This window comes from Eleutherodactylus coqui, chromosome 2 (genome assembly GCF_035609145.1).
Source record: "Eleutherodactylus coqui strain aEleCoq1 chromosome 2, aEleCoq1.hap1, whole genome shotgun sequence".
Taxonomy (NCBI): domain Eukaryota; kingdom Metazoa; phylum Chordata; class Amphibia; order Anura; family Eleutherodactylidae; genus Eleutherodactylus; species Eleutherodactylus coqui.
Window position 1 is genome coordinate 319973250 of NC_089838.1, and position 17036 is coordinate 319990285.

General features: G+C 41.6%; 1 protein-coding gene across 1 annotated transcript in view; it reads left to right on the top strand.

Moving 5' to 3' along the window:
• The first annotated feature begins 400 nt into the window (after window positions 1-400).
• The window catches only part of LOC136612969 (complement C3-like), a 108477-nt gene continuing 91841 nt past the window's right edge, over window positions 401-17036 (top strand). Inside the window, exons 1-4 of the mRNA XM_066593743.1 lie at window positions 401-492; window positions 4705-4897; window positions 8313-8475; window positions 11649-11719. Coding sequence (XP_066449840.1) covers window positions 425-492; window positions 4705-4897; window positions 8313-8475; window positions 11649-11719 — 495 coding nt within the window. The 5' untranslated portion in view covers window positions 401-424. The remainder of the gene's footprint in view (window positions 493-4704; window positions 4898-8312; window positions 8476-11648; window positions 11720-17036) is intronic.

The following is a 17036-nucleotide window of genomic DNA, read 5'->3' on the forward strand; positions in this document are numbered from 1 at the left end:
TATGACCCCCTCTTCCTCCCCCCCCCCCTCCCCTCTTTTGCAAAACATTCTAGAGGAGAAATATTGTGCAATATCCTACCATTTCTGTATGATGGACATTCAGGCTAATAGATTTCGCCAATCCCAGAGAGAATATTTCCTCATTGGTCTCCACTGCTTGAAATTCTTTAATAAAAACTATTTAGAATTAAATGAGACAAATCTGCCAACCCAGAAGGATCAGGAAGGGGCACATACTTTTTTGCTGCCGCCATGCTGTACCTGTCAGTGTGTTTGGTTAGTGTTGTGAAGAGTTGCACAAGTTTGGACTTTCCTCCGGCTTTTGGCTCATCTCCCAGTTTCTGATGGATTGGAGTGTTTGTTAAAAATGTTAATCCCACATAAAACTCTGAATGAAGGATTGACTGCTCACAGTCCTGCCGAGATGATGGGGAGAGCAGTCCTCTGCCTCGCGCTCTTCACCTGCCTGACGGGAACCAACGCTCAACCACCGTAAGATTTCTATTATGGTCATGTCCAGTAGCCAAGTCCTGGGGAAGGCTGCAGTGCTGTGTGATATGATAGAACTGTACTTTGGTCATGTCTGGTGGTCATGCTGGGGGTTGTAGTGCTCTATGATATTGTATAATAGAACTGTACTTTGGTCATGTCTGGTGGTCATATTGGGAGTGGTAGTGCTATCTGATATGTGAAATTGTACTATAATCATGTCTGGTGGTCATGTTGGGGATTGTAGTGCAGTGTGTATAGGAGTATAGAATTGTGGCGTGTTTTTGGTTATGTCCAGTGGTTGGTTATTGGGGGTTAGTGATGCATTGCATGGAGTGTAATAGAACTTTATCAGAGTTATGTTGGGGGTATACTGTTCTACTATATGTATAGAGTATACCCCTTGGTCCTGTCCACTTTTCCATCTACTCACCCTCTATTGGACAAACTATCTGCAAATTTGGCTTTCAGTCCCATCTCTACACTGATGACACCTACACCTCTTTCCGAGATGTCACCCCTCACTACTACAATACCCCAGTGATTCCCCACCTACTGTCTCTGCCATGTCCTCTCTCTACTGGACATTAAATCTCAAACACTGGACTTCTTGTGTTTCTACCAACTACTGACTGACCTAATAGAGATGAGCGAGCACGCTCGTTTAAGGCTGATGCTCGAGCGAGCATCGGTCTTTTCGAGTAACTAATTACTCGTCCGAGCACCATGCGGGGGCAAGAGTGAGAGAGATCTCTCTGTCTCCCCCCGATCCCTGCCGCTTCCCCGATGGTGCTCAGACGAGTAATCAGTTACTCGAAAAGGAAGATGTTCGTTCGAGCATCAGCCTTAAACGAGCGTGCTCACTCATTCCTAATAATTAAGATTCCCACTGATAGAGGGAATATGAATGATATATCGTCCCTTGTAAAAGGGCCCTAAGTTTCACTATAGTCCAAACTTCCCTCTCCCATCTCCAAGACTTTTCTTGAGCTGCACCAGTTCTGTTACATCTCTGCAGCCTGTGGGAACAATGACCCACACAAACGCAACCTAAATAATGGCTGGAGAGAGGAAAGGGGAGTTTGGACTAGGGACCAACAATCAACAAGCCTAAACCAGACGTGCATACAAACACCCCCAGGGAAAACAGAATCATCAGACAGAACACTACACCAAATAGCCAAATACTTACAAGATGTACAAAACAATCAGACAGATGGAAATATCTATAAGTAGGTACAAGGTATTGGTTTGTATTTTGGCCAAAACATGTAAGCTCACAAGCCCACGTCAAGGCTCCTCATTGTCTTGTTGGTCATACACTAAATAATAGGACTTTGTTCACACCAAGTACAGTCCACACCTTCAGACCTACACTGAACAGGACTTTGTTCACACCTAGTGTAGTCCACACCTTCAGACCTACATTCAACAGGACCTTGTTCACACCTAGTGTAATCCACACCTTCAGACATACACCAAATAAGTCATTATTCACACCTGATGTCTGTTCACCTTATAGACAGAGAGAAACCGCACTCAGATCCTGATGCATGCATGCATAAATAAACAGGAGCTAGTACAAGTGTCCACACACCGAGAAAAGGTTAAGAGCGTCAAACATCACCCATCTGACAGCAGGCAACATGGTGTTAAAAATAACCCAGCTGACTGAACAAAAGGACATCAGATGCCTGGAGGCCGCACCTAATAAAAGGGAAGGGAGAAATGGCTGCAGAACATGCAGACAGGGAGATCAGGTGTTCAGACCATCTTCAGGGAAGGTCTGGAAACTACTCAAACAAGCAGCATGATTGGCACAAAACACCAAAGTTCTGAAAGGGAATGATGTAAATGGAGCTGGAACTTATCTGCACAGTCTGGTGGTGATTGGCTGACTGGAGCGATCCACACAGCCATCTGAATGATCCCACAGATGTGGAAGTCTGCTACCGGTAACCCGAAGAACTACAGGTCCCAGGAGCAACATGTATCACAGGTTAAGGGCTCATTCACATTGTGTTAGCGCAGCTAACTTCGAGCACAAAAAAATTGTGACTATTAGAACCAATGATTTCCTATGGAAACGTTCACACAAAAGAATTTTAGGCACACAAATAAAAAATCGCAGCTAATTAGAGATGAGCGAGCACGCTCGTTTAAGGCTGATGCTCGAGTGAGCATCAGTCTTTTCAAGTAAATGATTACTCGAAAAGACCGATGCTCACTCGAACATCAGCCTTAAACGAGCGTGCTCGCTCATCTCTACAGCTAATATAAAATAGGACATGCATGACTCAAATCCCACTACTGAAATTCCTTGCTACGTGCAAAAATTGGACCTGACCTATCTTTGAGGAGCGAGGCACAGGAGTTTTCTTATGGGAGCTGGGTAACAAGGGGGAGGGTGATTAGGTAAACTGTCCTATTATTTAGTTTAAACTTCTAAACAATGGGAATGGGAGAGGAAGAGATATAAGGGGAAGCTAGAGCTGCCATGCCTCTAAATCCATGAGCACATTTTAAATGTCCCCCTGTAAGCTCCCGTGGAGATGAGGGGACTCCTCTGGGGTTCCCTTTATCGCCCCGGTGCTTCCCCTCTTGCAGCGGAGATTAACAGGATTTTACAGCAGGACATTTTAAACTTGCTCTGCAGCTGTCCCCGAACACCGGCGCATTCTTCCACCACGGAGAACGATGGAATCCCCATAGCGCGGAGAAAAAGAGGGTGGGGCTATAGGTCTTCCCCAAGGGATTCCCTAAGAGCAGGGGGAGAGAGGGCGGGTCTAGAGGGAACCACCCTCTAGCATAGCCCCCTATTTCCTCATAGATTGTAAGCTCTTGTGATCAGGACCCTTGACTCTATTTCCTCATAGATTGTAAGCTCTTCTGAGCAGGGCCCTCACTCCTACTTCCTCATGGACTATCAGACTGATTCTGTCTGTACATACACCCTCTGATTTGTAAAGTGCTGCGGAATATGTTGGTGGTAAACAAAATCATTATGGAATTATACTATGGCCACATCCAGTGCTCTGATTATAGGTGTCATTCTCCTAGTAATATCTTCAAGTATCTATTAGGGTGGACACCCACTAGCAATATTTTTTCCTGCGATGCGAGAGCGATGATTATGAAACCGATGATTTTCAATGGTTTCACACTCATATGCGTTTTTTCACTGCAGCCTCGCTCAGTGTCTTCAATGGGGCCAGCGGCAGCAGCGCTAGCCCCACTGAAACTATAGGGAGTACATCATGGACTTCTGCCAGCTGTGACAGCTGTGGCAGGGGTTTCCTTCATCCTCGCGGGGATGAAGGAATCCTCTGCCACAAATGTGACAGCTGTGGCAGAAGTCCAGGATGCCATCCCATTGCTTTCAATGGGGTCGGCGCTGCTGCAGCCCGATTGAAAGCAGTGGATGACAGGCAACCCCTGCAGCGATGATTTTCGGGGAAGAGCTTGAAATATAAGCCCTTCTCTTAAAATCATCCCTAGCTGGTGAAAAAAAAATTATATACTCACCATTGATGAATAGCTGTGCGCTGCCTGTTATTGGCTGTGCGCTCAGTAGTAGTGCGCCTTTTCTGGAGGCGGGGATTTTTATATCTCCGCCTGCTGAAAGAGCTTCACAGCAGTGTCGGGGAGCCAGTCGGAGGACGCGCCTGAATGGCGGAGAGGTGAATATATAATTTTTTTTTTTCACCAGCTAAGGACGATTTTCAGGGAAGGGCTTATATTTCAAGCCCTTCCCCGAAAATCATCCCTGCAGGGGTTGCCTACAACCCACTACTGTCAATGGGGCTGCAGCAGTGCATTGAAAGCAACGGTATAGCATCTTGGACTTCTGCCTCAGCTGTGACAGCTGTGGCAGACTTTTCCTTCATCCCCCTGGGCCCCGCAGGAATGAAGGAAACCCCTGTCACTGCTGTGGCAGAAGTCTGCGATATACTCTCTATGTTTTCCATGGGGCTGGCGCTGCTGCCGGCCCTATTGAAAGCATTTAGCGATATTGCTGAGTTTTCTTTGAGCTGCGAGGCGTATGTTTTCACTGGCTCTCGCAGCGCAAGAAAAAAAAATGCTAGTGGGTAGGCACCCTTAACTAGTTACAAAAAAGTGTTGCGATTGTGTAAAGCACATAACATCATTGAATCATTTATAAATAAACAGGACTATGTGCTCGTCTCACAGTGATATCTATGTCTTCGCCAACAGATGTGCCCTCATCATGCCCAGCATCCTCCATGTGGAGGTTGAGGAGACCATTGTGTTAGATGCCCATTTACAAAAAGTTCCTTTCCAGGCTGAAATTGTTATCCAAGACTTTCCACAGAAAACACTTATTATAGCCCAGACCACAGTGACCTTGAACAGCGCTAATAGCTTCTTGGAGACAGTGAAGATGAAGGTGAGATAAGTGATCACTATGATGTAGTCACCTGTAGATCAATATTTTACAGTGATAGACATGGAGATTATAACTTCCTTTTTAGAATGGTGGGAGATCAGTAGATGAAGTGGTAAAGAAACAAAACCGTACAGGATGTGAAACATACAGTTAATAAAGCTTTTCTAATTATTCTTTTCATCATACCTCAAACTGGAGAGAAGATTCCATATTCTCTATCTGCTATAATATACCTACTATAATACTACCCTTATGTACAAGAATGTAAAAATTATATTACTGCCCCTCTGTACAAGAATATAACTGCTATAATACTGCGTCCCATGTACAAGAATATAACTACTATAATGCTGCCCCCTATGTACAAGAATATAACTACTATAATACTGCCTCCCATGTACAAGAATATAACTACTATAATACTGCCTCCTATATACAAGACTATAACTACTATAATACTGCCCCCTAGGTACAAGAATATAGCTGCTATAATACTGCTCCTATGTACAAGAATATAACTACTATAATACTGCCCCCAATGTACAAGAATATAACTACAATAATACTGCCCCCTATGTACAAGAATATAACTACAATAATACTGCCCCCAATGTACAAGAATATAACTACAATAATACTGCCTCATATATACAAGAATATTACTACTATAATACGGTCCCCTATGTACAAGAATATAACTACTATAATACAGGTCCGTATGTACAAGAATATAACTACTATAATACTGCCTCCTATATACAAGACTATAACTACTATAATAATGCCCCTTATGTACAAGAATATAACTGCTATAATACTGCTCCTATGTACAAGAATATAACTACTATAATACTGCCCCAATGTACAAGAATATAACTACTATAATACTGCCTCCTATATACAAGAATATAACTACCATAATACTGCTCCTATGTACAAGAATATAACTACTATAATACTGCCCCCTATGTATAAGAGTATAACTACTATAATACTGCCTCCTATGTACAAGAATATAACTACTATAATACTGCCCCCTATGTACAAGAATATAACTACTATAATACTGCTCCTATGTACAAGAATATAACTACTATAATACTGCCTCCTATATACAAGACTATAACTACTATAATAATGCCCCTTATGTACAAGAATATAACTGCTATAATACTGCTCCTATGTACAAGAATATAACTACTATAATACTGCCCCCAATGTACAAGAATATAACTACTATAATACTGCCTCCTATATACAAGAATATAACTACCATAATACTGCTCCTATGTACAAGAATATAACTACTATAATACTGCCTCCTATGTACAAGAATATAACTACTATAATACTGCCTCCTATGTACAAGAATATAACTACTATAATACTGCCCCCTATGTACAAGAATATACCTACTATAATACTGCCCCCTATGTACAAGAATATAACTACTATAATACTGCCTCCTATGTACAAGAATATAACTACTATAATACTGCCCCCTATGTACAAGAATATAACTACTATAATACTGCCTCCTATGTACAAGAATATAACTACTATAATACTGCCCCCTATGTACAAGAATATAACTACTATAATACTACCCTCTGTGTACAAGAATATAACTACTATAATACTGCCCCCTATGTACAAGAATATAACTAGTATAATACTGCCCCCTATGTACAAGAATATAACTACTATAATACTGCCCCTATGTACAAGAATATAACTACTATAATACTGCCTCCTATGTACAAGAATATAACTACTATAATACTGCCCCCTATGTACAAGAATATAACTACTATAATACTACCCTCTGTGTACAAGAATATAACTACTATAATACTGCCCCCTATGTACAAGAATATAACTACTATAATACTGCCCCTATGTACAAGAATATAACTACTATAATACTGCCTCCTATGTACAAGAATATAACTACTATAATACTGCCCCCTATGTACAAGAATATAACTACTATAATACTGCCCCCTATGTATAAGAATATAACTACTATAATACTGCCCCCTATGTACAAGAATATAACTACTATAATACTGCCTCCTATGTACAAAAATATAACTATTATAATACTGCCGTCTATGTAAAAGAATATAACTACTATAATACTGCTCCTATGTACAAGAATATAACTACTATAATACTGCCCCCAATGTACAAGAATATAACTACTATAATACTGCCTCCTATGTACTAGAATATAACTACTATAATACTGCCTCCTATGTACAAGAATAAAACTACTATAATACTGCGCCCTATGTACGAGAATATAACTACTATAATACTGCCCCTTGTGTACAAAAATATAACTACTATAATACTGCCCCCTATGTACAAGAATATAACTACTATAATACTGCCCCCTATGTACAAGAATATAACTACTATAATACTGCCCCCTATGTACAAGAATATAACTACTATAATACTGACCCCTATGTACAAGAATATAACTACTATAGTACTGCCCCTATGTACAAGAATATAACTACTATACTACTGCCCCCTATGTACAAGAATATAACTGCTATAATACTGACCCCTATGTACAAGAATATAACTACTATAATACTGCCCTCTATGTACAAGAATATAACTACTATAATACTGCCCCCTATGTACAAGAATATAACTACTATAATACTGCCTCCTATGTACAAGAATATAACTACTATAATACTGTCTCCTATGTACAAGAATATAGCTACTATAATACTGCCTCCTATGTACAAGAATATAACTACTATAATACTGCCCCCATGTACAAGAATATAACTACTATAATACTGCCCCCTATGTACAAGAATATAGCTACTATAATACTGCCTCTATGTACAAGAATATAACTACTATAATACTGCCCCCTATGTACAAGAATATAACTACTATAATACTGCCCTCTATGTACAAGAATATAACTACTATAATACTGCCCCCTATGTACAAGAATATAACTACTATAATACTGCCTCCTATGTACAAGAATATAACTACTATAATACTGTCTCCTATGTACAAGAATATAGCTACTATAATACTGCCTCCTATGTACAAGAATATAACTACTATAATACTGCCTCCTATGTACAAGAATATAACTACTATAATACTGCCTCCTATGTACAAGAATATAACTACTATAATACTGCCCCCATGTACAAGAATATAACTACTATAATACTGCCCCCTATGTACAAGAATATAGCTACTATAATACTGCCTCTATGTGCAAGAATATAACTACTATAATACTGCCCCCTATGTACAAGAATATAACTACTATAATACTGCCTCTTATGTACGTATTACCTGTAGACTTGTCCCGTGTATTTCCTCTCAGGTCTCCTCCATAATGTGCTCTTTCCTCCTTTCTTTCTAGATTCCTTCTAATTTCTTCCAAAAAGATAGTAAGAAGAAGCAATTCGTCTCGGTGAATGTCAAGTCGAATATGTGTAATCTGAACAAAGTAGTGCTGGTGTCATTCCACACTGGTTATATCTTCATACAGACCGACAAGCCCATCTACAACCCCGGGACTACAGGTGATACGCTGGACGTCATGCTTTTGTAGGCCTCATTGGGCAGACCATTATATAAGTAATTAAATGTGTTCTCTGATTTATACCCTTCTGCTATATGTCCTAATAGGAGATGCCGAAAACCATGACCTCAGCTATACGTATCACCAGAATAACAAGTTTTATACCCCATTATTTCGTTAGTCATGCATGTTGTTCTGGCTTTTAGTTCTGTTGTCTCCTCCAGTCACATCTAAAGCAGAATTGCAAATGTTGCATCCACTGTGCTAAAATGTCCGGAGTCTCCCAAGATAAGTGGTCTGCCAGCAGAGGAGGTCAGACTCCCATCAAAGCTTATTCGCAGCTATCACTAGTGGGAAGTAGTTGCAATTCCGCTCTGGATGTGACTAGAGTATAATCAGTTCTGCTCTGTATGTGACTGGAGTATAATCACTTGCGCTCTGGATGTGACTGGAGGATAATCAGTTCCGCTCTGGATGTGACTGGAGTATAATCAGCTCTGCTCTGGATGTAACTGGAGTATAATCAGTTCCGCTCTGGATGTGACTGGAGTATAATCAGTTCTGCTCTGGATGTGACTGGAGTATAATCAGTTCCGCTCTGGATGTAACTGGAGTATAATCAGTTCTGCTCTGGATGTGACTGGAGTATAATCAGTTCCGCTCTGGATGTAACTGGAGTATAATCAGTTCTGCTCTGGATGTGACTAGAGTATAATCAGTTCCGCTCTGGATGTGACTGGAGTATAATTAGTTTTGCTGTGGATGTGACTGGAGTATAATCAGTTCTGCTCTGGATATGACTGGAGTATAATCAGTTCTGCTCTGGATGTGACTGGAGTATAATCAGTTCTGCTTTGGATGTGACTGGAGTATAATCAGTTCTGCTCTGGATGTGACTGGAGTATAATCAGTTCTGCTTTGGATGTGACTGGAGTATAATCAGTTCCTCTCTGGATGTGACTGGAGTATAATTAGTTCCGCTCTGGATGTGACTGGAGTATAATCAGTTCCGCTCTGTATGTGACTGGAGTATAATCAGTTCCCCTCTGGATGTGACTGGAGTATAATCAGTTCCGCTCTGGATGTGATTGGAGTATAATTAGTTTTGCTGTGGATGTGACTGGAGTATAATCAGTTCTGCTCTGGATGTGACTGGAGTATAATCAGTTCTGCTCTGGATGTGACTGGAGTATAATCAGTTCCTCTCTGGATGTGACTGGAGTATAATCAGTTCCGCTCTGGATGTGACTGGAGTATAATCAGTTCCGCTCTGGATGTGACTGGAGTATAATCAGTTCTGCTCTGGATGTGACTGGAGTATAATCAGTTCCGCTCTGGATGTGACTGGAGTATAATTAGTTCTGCTCTGGATGTGACTGGAGTATAATCAGTTCTGCTCTGGATGTGACTGGAGTATAATCAGTTCCGCTCTGGATGTGACTGGAGTATAATCAGTTCCGCTCTGGATGTGACTGGAGTATAATCAGTTCCGCTCTGGATGTGACTGGAGTATAATCAGTTCCGCTCTGGATGTGACTGGAGTATAATCAGTTCCGCTCTGTATGTGACTGGAGTATAATCAGTTCCGCTCTGGATGTGACTGGAGTATGATCAGTTCTGCTTTGGATGTGACTGGAGTATAATCAGTTCTGCTTTGGATGTGACTGGAGTATAATCAGTTCTGCTTTGGATGTGACTGGAGTATAATCAGTACCGCTCTGGATGTGACTGGAGTATAATCAACTCCGCTCTGGATGTGACTGGAGTATAATCAACTCCGCTCTGGATGTGACTGGAGTATAATCAGTTCTGCTTTGGATGTGACTGGAGTATAATCAGTTCTGCTTTGGATGTGACTGGAGTATAATCAGTTCCTCTCTGGATGTGACTGGAGTATAATTAGTTCCGCTCTGGATGTGACTGGAGTATAATCAGTTCCGCTCTGGATGTGACTGGAGTATAATCAGTTCCTCTCTGGATGTGACTGGAGTATAATTAGTTCCGCTCTGGATGTGACTGGAGTATAATCAGTTCCGCTCTGGATGTGACTGGAGTATAATCAGTTCCGCTCTGGATGTGACTGGAGTATAACTAGTTCTGCTCTGGATGTGACTGGAGTATAATTAGTTCCGCTCTGGATGTGACTGGAGTATAATCAGTTCCACTCTGTATGTGACTGGAGTATAATCAGTTCCGCTCTGGATGTGACTGGAGTATAATCAGTTCCACTCTGGATGTGACTGGAGTATAATTAGTTCTGCTCTGGATGTGACTGAAGTATAATCAGTTCCGCTCTGGATGTGACTGGAGTATAATCAGTTCCGCTCTGGATGTGACTGGAGTATAATCAGCTCCGCTCTGGATGTGACTGGAGTATAATCAGTTCTGCTCTGGATGTGACTGGAGTATAATTAGTTCTGCTCTGGATGTGACTGGAGTATAATCAGTTGCGCTCTGGATGTGACTGGAGTATAATCAGTTCCGCTCTGGATGTGACTGGAGTATAATCAGCTCCGCTCTGGATGTGACTGGAGTATAATCAGTTCTGCTCTGGATGTGACTGGAGTATAATTAGTTCCGCTCTGGATGTGACTGGAGTATAATCAGTTCCACTCTGGATGGGACTGGAGTATAATCAGTTCCGCTCTGGATGTGACTGGAGTATAATCAGTTCTGCTTTGGATGTGACTGGAGTACAATTAGTTCGGCTCTGGATGTGACAGGAGTATAATCAGTTGCGCTCTGGATGTGACTGGAGTATAATCAGTTCTGCTCTGCATGTGACTGGAGTATAATCAGTTCCACTCTGGATGTGACTGGAGTATAATCAGTTCTGCTCTGGATGTGACTGAAGTATAATCAGTTCCGCTTTGGATGTGACTGGAGTATAATCAGTTCCGCCCTGGATGTGACTGGAGTATAATCAGCTCCGCTCTGGATGTGACTGGAGTATAATCAGTTCCGCTCTGGATGTGACTGGAGTATAATCAGTTCTGCTCTGGATGTGACTGGAGTATAATTAGTTCTGCTCTGGATGTGACTGGAGTATAATAAGTTCTGCTCTGGATGTGACTGGAGTATAATCAGTTCCGCTTTGGATGTGACTGGAGTATAATCAGCTCCGCTCTGGATGTGACTCTCACTAAACTCCTGATCTGCTCTTGTGTTTTCCAGTTCTGTTCCGACTCTTCGTCACTGGACTCTCGCTGCAGCCCGACACGCGGACGGTGGATGTGGAGTTTATAGTAAGACTGTGAAATCCTCTATTTAAAGAGCCATCAGTATTGGTAATAGTTATCCACAAGATATGGGATCACCAGCTGAACGGTCTGAGCTGGGGGGTTCTGACCGCTGGGACCCGCACTTGTCCTTAGGATGGGGGTTCGGTTAGTCCCAAATGAGTGGAGCTGAGGTTGTGCTGGCACACTGCTGTTCCATTCCTTTCATTGATAGCACCAGAGATTGAGGAGTTCCCCCATCAATCAGCTGGTTATCCCCTATACCGTGGAGAAGGAAGAAGTGTGGACGCTCAGTGGTTAGCACTGATGCCTTATAGTGTTGGGGTACTTGGCTCAAATCTGACCACGGACAACATTTCTATAGAGTCTTTATGTTCTCTTCGTGCTTATTCTCCTTCTTCTCCTCCTTCTTTCCTTTCTCCGATGATGCTCAGTTGTTAGCTCTGCTGCTGTGTAGTGCTGGAGTTCTAGGTTTTTAATCTTTCCAAGGACAACATGTGTTCAAAATAGATGTTGTCCTTGGTGAGATTTGAGCCTAGAAATCCAGCACTGGGGGCAGTACTGAGTCACCACACTGGTACATTCTTCTCCAGAGGAGGCGAAGAAGGAGAAGAATAAACACAAGGAGAAAATAAAAACTCCATCCAGATGTTATCCTTCGGCAGATTTGAACCCCAAGCTCCAGCACTGCAAGGCAGCAATGCTAAGGACTGATCCATCATGACTGTTCTTTCTTCTCCAGAGAAGAAGAATAAACACAAAGAGAACATAAAAACTCAATATAGATGATGTTCTTGGCGAGAAACATAAAATCGTAGAGTTGGAAGGGACCTCCAAGATCATCCTTCCCAACCCCCTCTAAATTATCATAGACAGACGTCTGTCCAGCCTCTGTTTAAAGACTTCCATTGAAGGAGAACTCAACACCTCCCGTGGCAACCTGTTTCACTCATTGATCCACCTCAATGTCTAAAGGCCCATTAAGACGGGATAAGTGTCGATCACACGATGCTCGACACCCGTCCCCGCACATACTTGCTCCCGTGCACCTGCAGGGGAGCTAGTATTGCTGGCTCACAGCGGGGCGGCTGCAGGAGATTTCTATCCTCACTCTCCCCCGCCCCTCTCCAATGAGTTAACATAGCGGCTGTTCAGTACTGAACGGCTGATGTTTACACTGAGCGATCAGTGATCAGCTCATCATCCATCGATTATGCAGCAGCACGGGAGCGAGTGTGTGCGGGGGCGAATGTGTGCGGGGCCATCGTTTGCCCGACACTCGTCCTGTCTAAATAGGCCTTAATAATAGAAAGCTATTAAGTCTCCTCTCAGCCTTCTCTTCTGGAAGCTAAACATTCCCAGATCCTTTAACCGTTCCTCATAGGACATGATTTGCAGACCGCTCACCATCTTAGTAACTCTTCTCTGAACTTGCTCCAGTTTGTCTATCTATTTTAAATTGCATCGTCCAGAATTGGACATAGTAACATAGTATGTAAGGCTTAATGAAGACAATGTCCATCTAGTTCAGCCTGTTTCAAACCCCCCTGCCCCCTTGTTGGTTTAGAGGAAGAAAACCCCCAACAAGCCAATTTAGCTAACTTGGAAAAAGAAAATTCCTTCCTGGCTCCATAATTTGCAGCCGTATGTTGTCCTCCATTGTATTAATTGTCTTATATAATTTTGTATCATCTACAAATATTGATATTTTACTGTGCAGCCCCTCTATCAGGTCATTGATAAATATATTGAACAGAGTGGGGCCTAATACTGAACCCTTTGGCACCCCGCTAGCGACGGTGGCCCAATCAGAGTATGAACCATTTGCTACCACCCTCTATTTTCTATCTCTGAGCCAGTTCCTTACCCAGATACACATGTTTTCGCCCAGTCTGAGCTGTCTCATTTTGTATATTAGCCCATTATGTGGCACAGTGTCAAATGCTTCAGAGAAATCCAGATATACGAGATCAATAGACTCTCCCAGGTCCAGCCTAGAACTTACTTCATCATAGAAGCTGATCAGATTGGTCTCATATGATCAACTCCCTCATGAACCCATACTGATGAGGGGTTATACTGTTGTTCTCCTTGAGGTATTCTACGATGGCGTCTCTCAGAAACCTCTCGAATATTTTTCCAGTTGCTAAAGTGAGACTTACCGGCCTGTAGTTACCAGGCTCTCTTTTAGACCCCTTTTTGTATATTGGAACCACGTTGGCAATGCGCCAATCCATTGGTACAACCCCGGTTTCAATAGTATCCATAAATATAAGAAATAGTGGTCCAGCTCTCAAGTCACTTAGTTCCCTTAGAACCCTTGGGTGTATTCCATCTGGGCCCGGCGATTTATCGATTTTAATCCTCTTCAACAGATTTTGCACTTCCTCCCGTGTTAGGCATACAATATTTAGTGGGGAGGTCATTTTATTCCCTTGCATCTCGTGTGACATTTATTTTGCGTTCATGAATACACTTGAAAAAAAACAACTATATAATAGATTTGCCTTCCCCCATCGTCTTTTATGGTTTCTCCTGCATTATTTGTTATAGGGCCAGTACTCTCAGTGCAAATCCTTTTAGTGTTTATATAACTGAGGAATAGTTTTGGGTTGTTTTTGCTCTCTTCGGCGATCGGTCTTCCTGCCTCCTCCTTAGCTATTTTGATCTTTTCTTTACATGATTTGTTTTTTTCCCTGTACGATTTTAGCGCTTCTTCGCTGCCTTCTTGCTTTAGTAGTTTGAACGCTTTCTTTTTTTTGTTTATTGCCCCCCTTACCGTCTTGTCGAGCCACATTGGTTTCCTTCTACTTGTAGTTTTTTTTATTTTTAAAGGGAATGAACTGCTCACATGAGGTGATTAGGATCCTTTTGAACTTTTCCCATTTGTCCTCTGTACCGTTATTTTTGAGGATGTTGTCCCAATTAATGTCACTGATAGTAGTTCTGAGCTCATCAAATTTCGCTTTACTAAAGTTTAGTTTGTTTGTCGCTCCCTGATAAGGCTTCTTATTGAATGACAGCTGGAAGTTAATTATATTGGGGTCGCTATTTCCAAAGTGTCCCTTAACCTGCACCCCCATTAGGTGACGCATTTTTTAGTTATTTATGGGTCAAAAAATGTCACTTTTTTTATTAGCAATTTAAATTCTATTATTCTTTCTGAACCTGGAAGTGTAATTTTTATATTTAGTATAACTTAGGGGATAGGATGCTTTTCCTAAAAGCCTGCACATGCCACGAGGTGAAGCTTTTTAACCCTTTTACATAATAGATTACATTTAAATTGTCAAGAGAATTTTAAGAAATGTTTTTAGATGCGGAGCATTACATGTTGGACTTCCCTAATAGTTGCTCTTAGTATGATATTCTTTGAAACATGGTGTGGCACACATTCCCAGGTCCCATTCTTGAGCGCAGTATCTTGTTTCTTCTCGAACTCTCTTCCCTCTAGCATCTCTGTTATTGCAGCACACCTCCTTGCTGGCTTATCTTTCTTTGGTGTGGGTGGAATATACTTGGGGAAATGACGTGCCGTCGGTTGAAGATTGTCTCCCTCTGCGCTGGGTCTTCCCTTCTTGGTAGACATAGTATATATAGACAATTTCCCTTATGAGATCCAACCTGAAGGTCTAATGGTTTTGGTACCACCCTGCTTCTCATATAATACATAGGCATAGTCTGATCCATGAGGGGGAAAAAGATTTTTTTGTAATATCGCTTACCCCTTTTTCGTGCGGCTGGATAGTTAGTGAGGTGTTGATCAACTCGATCAACTCCTCCCATGTTATCATTATAATCATCGACAACTGCAGGTTTTTCTTTGCCCCTCTGTACTCTTCCACTTCCACCATCGCTGACGTGTGGACAGTTGACCACAATCTTTCTGGTCCGTCCATTTTAGAGCCAATACTTTCCCTCCTCGGTAAGAACACTTTCACCCTTCTTTTTTAGGACTTGTGGTGGCATTTCCTTTCTGTTTAGTCTCATAGTCCCATAAGTATCCGTGCCGTAGAACAATGATCTGTTGTGCGGCAATAGCCTTTCCTAAGTAAAGGTTCCATCGAAGTCCTAGCAACTTGCATAGAGACTGGCCGGTCTTCATACTCCGGATCCAGCACTGTCCCCTTGCCGGTATACATTATGGTTGACCATATGTATCCAGATTTGGCCTTGCACACGATGAATGTTTTTATCCCAAATCTGGCCCTTTTCAAAGGCAAATACTGAATCCCCTCGAGTCTTCCTTTATAAGGCATAAGGCTCTCATCTATACTTACGTCCCTTTCTAATGTTACTTCGTTTTGAAACAATTCATTTAGGTTTTTGAAAATAGGCCATATTTGATTTATTTTTGGATTGGGGTGTAAAGTAGGATCATAAGTACTATTATCCGAAAAATGGAAAAAATGTTTCAAAATTACATATTTGTGATAAGACATCAAAAGGGGGAAGGAAGGCGTTGCAACCAGCTGGTCATGAGACCAATGCCACATTTCCACAGGCTTTTATAATTATTCCTTGAAGTATAAAAATGGAGAGAATTACACGGATTTCATTTGGGGTAGTTGCATACCAGTTACTCATTCCTGACATTCTCTTTGCTGCTCTGCAGATTTATTAGTTTCTTGGCTTTTCAGATTGATTACATTCTCACTCAAAAAACATTCAAAATAATCTAAAAGATTTTCATAATTACCACGAATGGCTGGAGTTTCCGTGAATGGAAAGCGCGGTGGGGCTGGATCAGAGGACTTTACATCACAGCATGGTCCAGCTGATTGAGGTGAATCATCCTCATCACTGGCAATATTCAGTGGAATACCCACTCCCCGAATCAGAGATGTCTATTTCAGGATCTGAATCGCTAAATAAACTCATTTACCTCCATTATCCTTTTCTGCACAAAATGACAGCAATAACAACACTGCCATGAACCAAACCAAAAACGAAACTGCAAACTAGTGCCATCTACTGGTAGGAAGGAAAACTACATGATGCAAACCAAAAAACGCATCAGACACCACTAGCACAAAAAAAACAACCTTTTTAAGTGCATCGCATGTCATACATACAAATTTGAATTTTTTTTCCCGAATGCGTGCCTGACGACGGAGTCAGACAAGTGGTTAATCCTTTAAATGTCTCTGTGATTCTGACAGAGCCATTTAAATGCCTCAGTTGGCATTCAGGACCCCAATAATAATGGAATATTAATCCCGAATAGTGAACGTTATCAGAAAAAATAAATACACAACAGCAGAGTTGGGCTTTTTCTGGTTACCCTTTTTGTAAGAAAATATTTACTAAAAAGCTACCAGAA